The sequence below is a fragment of the Myotis davidii genome, unplaced genomic scaffold, assembly GCF_000327345.1.
Source record: "Myotis davidii unplaced genomic scaffold, ASM32734v1 scaffold57, whole genome shotgun sequence".
NCBI lineage: Eukaryota > Metazoa > Chordata > Mammalia > Chiroptera > Vespertilionidae > Myotis > Myotis davidii.
In genome coordinates, this window is record NW_006289718.1 from 786470 (window position 1) to 792565 (window position 6096).

The following is a 6096-nucleotide window of genomic DNA, read 5'->3' on the forward strand; positions in this document are numbered from 1 at the left end:
GCGCAGAGTCTGCGACTCCCTCCCGATTGAAAACGCCAACCGCGCCCTCCGCCGCCGCCCGCTCCACGCACTCCGCACCTCAGAATGTGACTTCAGCACTGCGCCGCCTCTGAGTGTCCGTATGCGTTACTCTTTCCTCCTAGTTGTAGGACTTCCACTCAGCCAGCGTTCCTGTGGTTCTGGATGATGTCCCTTCCGTCTTTTAGTTTCACTTTTGAAATGGTTGTTCAAGGCAGCAGACTCCGGCGTTAACCTATGCCGCCATCTTGGTTCTCGGTCTGATATGCGAGGTTTGCGGCTTTAGATGTGCATGGCATGTGGGGAAGGTCCACCCCTAGCGTCTATAGCCGCTTATGGCATATAAAGGGTTAAAATTGTGCTAATCATTGATTTCCCAGCAGCAAAAGCATTCTCTCCTTTATTGCCTGAAGGGTGCTTTTTGTCATGCTGAGGTATAAGCATGAAAGGGTCGTCAGGTCGAAAACAAAAGTTTTGGTCAACAACTGAGACATTTTTTCTGTGAGCAACTTGGTGGAGAACCGAATTGTTCGAGATGGGAAATGTTGGAGAACCGAGGTTTGATTGTATTTGTCTTCCTCTGTCTGAATTTTTTCACTTAGCAAAATACCCTCAAGATCCATTCATGTTGCAAATGGCAAGATTTCATTCTTTTTCTTGGCTGTTTAGTATCCCATTGTGTATATATACCACATCTTTTCCATTCACTCATCCAGCACATTCAGGACATTTTCTGTCTATTCATCCAGCACATCCAGGACATTTTCTATCCATTCATCGTGGACAGTTAGGTTCTTCCCATATCTTGGCTATTGTAAATAATGCAACAATGAACGTAGGGGTGCACATATCTCTCAAATTAGTGTTGTTGATTTTTTTCAGATAAATATCCAGAAGGAGAATTGCTGGGTCTTATGGTAGTTCTGTTTTTACTTTTTCAAGGAACCTTAATACTGTTTTCAACAGTGGCTGCACCAATTTACATGCCCACCAGCTGTACAGGAGGTTTTCTTTTTACTATGCCCTTATTAACACTTGTTATTTCTTATCCTTTTGATAATGGTCATTCTGACAGGTGTGAGATGATACCTCATTGTGGCTTTATTTCACATTTTCCTGTTGATGAATGATTTGAACATTTTTCCATATGATGGCCATCTGTGCCTTTTTGGGAAAAATGCTTATTTAGATTTGCTACCCGTTTTTAATTGGATTGTTTCTTTTTTTTCTGTTATTGAGCTGTATGAGTTTTTAAAATATTTTGGATATTAGCCCCTTACCAGATATATAACTTGCAAATACCTTCTCCCATTTAGTAGGTTGCGTTCTTATTTCATTGATGGTTTCCTTTGCTCTGTAGAAGTTTTTAAATTTGATGTTCCATTTGTTTATTTTTGCTTTTGTTGCCATTATCTTTGGAATCAGATAAAAAAATATTGCAAAGAGCAACACCTGCATTTTCTTTTATGAGTTTTATGGTTTCTGTCTTACATTTCTGTCATTAATCCATTTTGAGATAATTTTTGCATGTGGTTTAAGATAGGGGGTCTAGTTTTCTTTTTTTTTGCATGTGGCTGTTCAGTTTTCTCAGCAAAATTTATTGAAGAGACTGTTTTCCTCCCATTGTATATTCTTGCCTTTGTTGTCATAAATTAATTGACTGTATACTTGTGGGTTTACTTCTGGGCTCTCTATTCTGTTTCATTGATCTATGTGTCTGTTTTTATGCTAATACCATATTTTTAAAAATTATTATAGCTTTGTAATACAGTTTAAAATCAGGGTGTATGAGGCCTCCAGCTTTGTTTTTCTTTCTCTTTTTTGTTTTCATAAAAATTTTAGTATTCTATTTTTGTGAAAAATGCCTTTGGAATTTTGATGGGGATTGCATGAAATCTGTAGCTTGCTTTGGGTAATATGAACAATTTTATAATATTAAGTTTTCCAATCCCATATCTTTTCATTATTTGTATCTTCTTCATTTTCTTTCATCAGTGTCTTATATTTTTTAGTGCACAGGTCTTTCACCTCCTTGGTTAAATTTATCCCTAGGTATTATATTATTTTTGATGCAATTATAAATGAGATTGTTTTCTTAATTTACCTTTTTAATAATTCATTGTTATTGTGTACAAACACAACATATTTTTACATATTGATTTTGTATCCTGCAGCTTTACTGAATTTGTTTGTTCTAACAGTTCTTTTGGTGGAGTCTTTAAGTGTTTTCTATATTATGAAAGCATGTCATCGGCCATTAATGAGTTTTTCTTTTTTTAAAATAATTATTTTATATTATTTTATTTTATTGGGGTGATATTGGTTAATAAAATGATATATGTTTTAGATGTACAGTTCTATAATACATCAACTGTATATCGTATTGTATGTTCACTACCCCAAGTCAAGTCTCCTCCCATCAAAATTTATCCCTGCTGTGCCCTCTCCCATCTCCCCCCATTCACCTTCCCCTCTGCTAATCACCATGCTGTTGTCTATGTCAGTGAGTTTTGTTTTGTTTTGGCTTAATCCCTTCACCTTTTTCATCCAGCCCTGCAACCTCCCTCCCCTCTGACAGCTGTTAGTCTGTTCTCCATGAGTCTGTTTATATTTTGTTAGTTTATTTTGTTCTATATTTTGTTCTATAGATTCTTTCTTTTTAATATGGATGCCTTTTATTTCTTTGTCATGCCTAATTGCTCTGGCTGGGACTTCCAATAAATACTATGTTGAGTAAGAGTGCTGAAAGTGGGCATCTTTGTAATGGCCCTGGTCTTAAGGGGAAAGCTTTTAGCTTTTCACCAACGAGTATGATGTTAGCTGTCAGCTTGTTATTTATGGCCATTATTATGTTGGGGTATGTTCTGTCTATACCCAGTTTAGTGATTTTTGATACTAAATAATGAAATGACTCATCATTTGGAAGATTTGCGTAGTTCAATGAAGTAATATTTCCATATTACCAGTGCATGATAAAAAATCAGATGTGTAAAAATCCATTAAAATTGAAAATTAGACCAATTGATTTTAATTTGGGTGAAAAATTTATTGATAGAGTTTCAGATTTTAAGATGAAACTAATCTTTAAGTAACTACCATGTGTTGAGTTTGGGTGTAGTATTTATAATTTCATGAAAAGGCCATGAAAAGATGTTTATTTCTTTTACTATTACATATCTGTAGTTCAGATTTCCTTCATGTAATTCAATCTAACCAAGATATTTCACCAGATCTAAGGCAGAAACATATATGCAAATCAAGATGTCTTCTAAGCCAGACATTAAAGAGATTTGTAAGAATGTAAAAATCATGTCATTTGCCTCACTACAACTTTTCGTTTGGCAAATATAGTTAGTTTTCATAAATATATGTTAACCATGTTATCAGATAATGGTTTTTAAAAATGAATTAATAAATATTTAAAAAATTCTCAGTTTTGATTTCCAGTATGGAAATATCAATTGTTGTAATCCACACCAATAAGAAGATCTTTAAGGTTCTCAAATTTTATGTGAGATTAAAATATTTGAGACCTGCTTTAAAGAGTGATTGAGAATCATAAATTTATTATTCATCAGATTAAAATAGAAACTTTTCCTAAAGAACTGTGTAGCACTCAGATTTTGAAATTATTTGGAGAGGTTTAAACATGGTGCTTTTAACACTGAGATCAGCGGTACAACATGATGCTAGAACAAATGTGAAATTAGGAATAAAACAGGGAGCTCAGGTGAGAAGAACAGATTATGGGAGAGTCTGAACCCAGTCAGCTGACCTTCTCTCTCTCTGAGATCTCTTCTGGCCATTTTCAAGCATGCTCTGGCTTTCCTTTTTGTTTCTTTTTAAATGATATTTTGTGAAGAACTCAGTCTTTCTCTAAATATTTTATTTATGAATGAAAAATATTTAGGGACCATCACTATGACAAGCAATACTGGTACTAGCAAAGTCCACATTCTGTTATGTATTTGTTAAGTCTTTTCTTCTTGAAAGTCAGGGTTTTATTCTTGTAATACAGGGTTTGGTTCTTATTTTTTGTATTGGAAGGACAGTTTGCTTTAAAATATCGAGGAAGAACAAATTTAAAATTACATGTATATTTTTTCAAATATATATGACATTAAGGGGGCTTATATATTATGTTCAGATGTATATTTTTTATTCTTTTGAACAGTTACATGCTCTGTGCCCAGATATAAGGGTAATTCCTGTAGTAATGAAGCCTGAAGGCAAGACAGTTGTGCAAACACTTCAGATACAGTGTAATCACTACTTTGGAAGTCTGGTGCTGGGGTAGATGGCCTGGAGCTGCTTGGAAAAGCTACAGGAGGCTTCAGATAGGCAGCAGTGCTGCACCTGAGATTTGGAAGCCTCCTGGAGTCTTCCTCGTGAAGAAGTTCAGGGAGGGCATGGGAATGACACATGTAGATGCATTAGGCATTAGAAAGTTTTTCTTGGAAAGTATAAATAATATTTCTGAAGTACCAGTGCAAGGAGGAGTGGTAGGAGATAGAACAGGACAGGGAGTGTCAGGTCATGACGGGACCTTTGTGTCATGCAAACACGTTTTATTTTATTGGTAAGGCTGCAGAGAGCCTTTAAAAAAAGTTGAGTAGGAGATTAGCAAGCTGTGAATAGTGTTTTAGAAGTAATAGTCGGGTAGTAGTATAGAAGGATGTTTACTAGGAGTGAAGTGGGAACTAGAGGCAGGGGAGACTGTATACAGAGACTGCCTTAAGAGTACATACTAGAGTTGATGTCTAGTTGAATGTGAAGGTTTGTAATTTGGATAAGATAGGTGTTGGGTAATGAAATAAAGTGAGGCAGTGCCAAATAAAAGAGGGTTAGGTTTTAAAGAAATTATTAACCCAATTTCAATGTACAGTTCAATGTACATTTTATGTCTTTTTTGTATTTATATCCTTAAGTCATTAAAGGATTTTTCAGTGAGGTATATCATCCAGAGGAAGTCATTGTCGGTAACCTACCCATTCATTACATTTGTGTTCCTTTGTCCCTACCACGTGTTTACAGAAATGTTATCTGTCATTATTACATTTCCAATATTTTAGTAACATTAAATTTAAACTTTGTGTTGTGAAAAGTTATAAATATTATAAAGGGCATTGTGTATAGATATTTTACTTAATTTTTGAATAATTGTACCTGTCAAGTTATTTCTAGATTAAAGAAGGTTATTCCTAGACTAAGGAAGGTTTGTAAATTTCTGTTTATACTGTGATAACAGGACAGCTTAGAATCAAATAAGGTGAATTGTACCAAAATTTGATGTCAGGAAGAATGCTCTTGATTTCTCTTCTGTCCTCTTGTCTGCTAACTTGAATTTTATCCTTTTCTCACTAAAATGCTTCCACTGAGAAGGACGTAAGCGTAAAAAGCACAAAAAACATTTTAAGAAACCTTTTAAAGGTCTTGATCGCTCAAAAGGTAGGTAAAAGTAGTTTTTATGCCATGTGTTATTTATACACATTGCCACTTAATTTCTGTCATCAAAGGTAAAATTAATGTTAGTTTATAATGTAATTTCAAAAATTTTAAGTTGGAAATGCATATTAAAATCTAAAATAAATATAAAATAAAACAAGGACACTAGAAAAGCCTATAATTTCCATTGAGTAGTGCTTTAGCTATCCTTTGGTCATTGATTATGAGGTTTGTGAGAATTTCAACTTTTGAGCTTGTATTTTTCTGTTTTTTATAGATAAACCAAAAGAAGCCAAAAAGGATACATTTTTGGAAAAATTGGCAACTCAAGTAATTAAAAATGTACAAGTAAAAATCACAGACATTCATATTAAATATGAAGATGATGTAAGTAATTTTCAGTTCCTTAGTTTAGGTTAGTAATTTAATGTGTATTTTATATTAATACTAGAGGCCCGGTGCATGAAATTTGGTGCACTCAGGGGGGACGGGGTCCCTCAGCCTGGCCTGTGCCCTCTTGCAGTCTGGGGCCCCTCGGGGGATGACCACCTGCTGGCTTAGGCCTGCTCCCCAGGGGACTGGGCCTAAGCTGGCAGTCAGACATCCCTCTGGCAGCCCGGCAGCCCTCGGGGG

General features: G+C 35.2%; 1 protein-coding gene across 1 annotated transcript in view; it reads left to right on the forward strand.

Moving 5' to 3' along the window:
• VPS13C (vacuolar protein sorting 13 homolog C (S. cerevisiae)) overlaps positions 1–6096 on the forward strand; it is a 173292-nt gene that overhangs the window by 24865 nt on the left and 142331 nt on the right. The window contains exons 7-8 of the mRNA XM_015563005.1: positions 5401–5466; positions 5741–5850. Of these exons, the coding sequence (XP_015418491.1) occupies positions 5401–5466; positions 5741–5850 (176 nt within the window). The remainder of the gene's footprint in view (positions 1–5400; positions 5467–5740; positions 5851–6096) is intronic.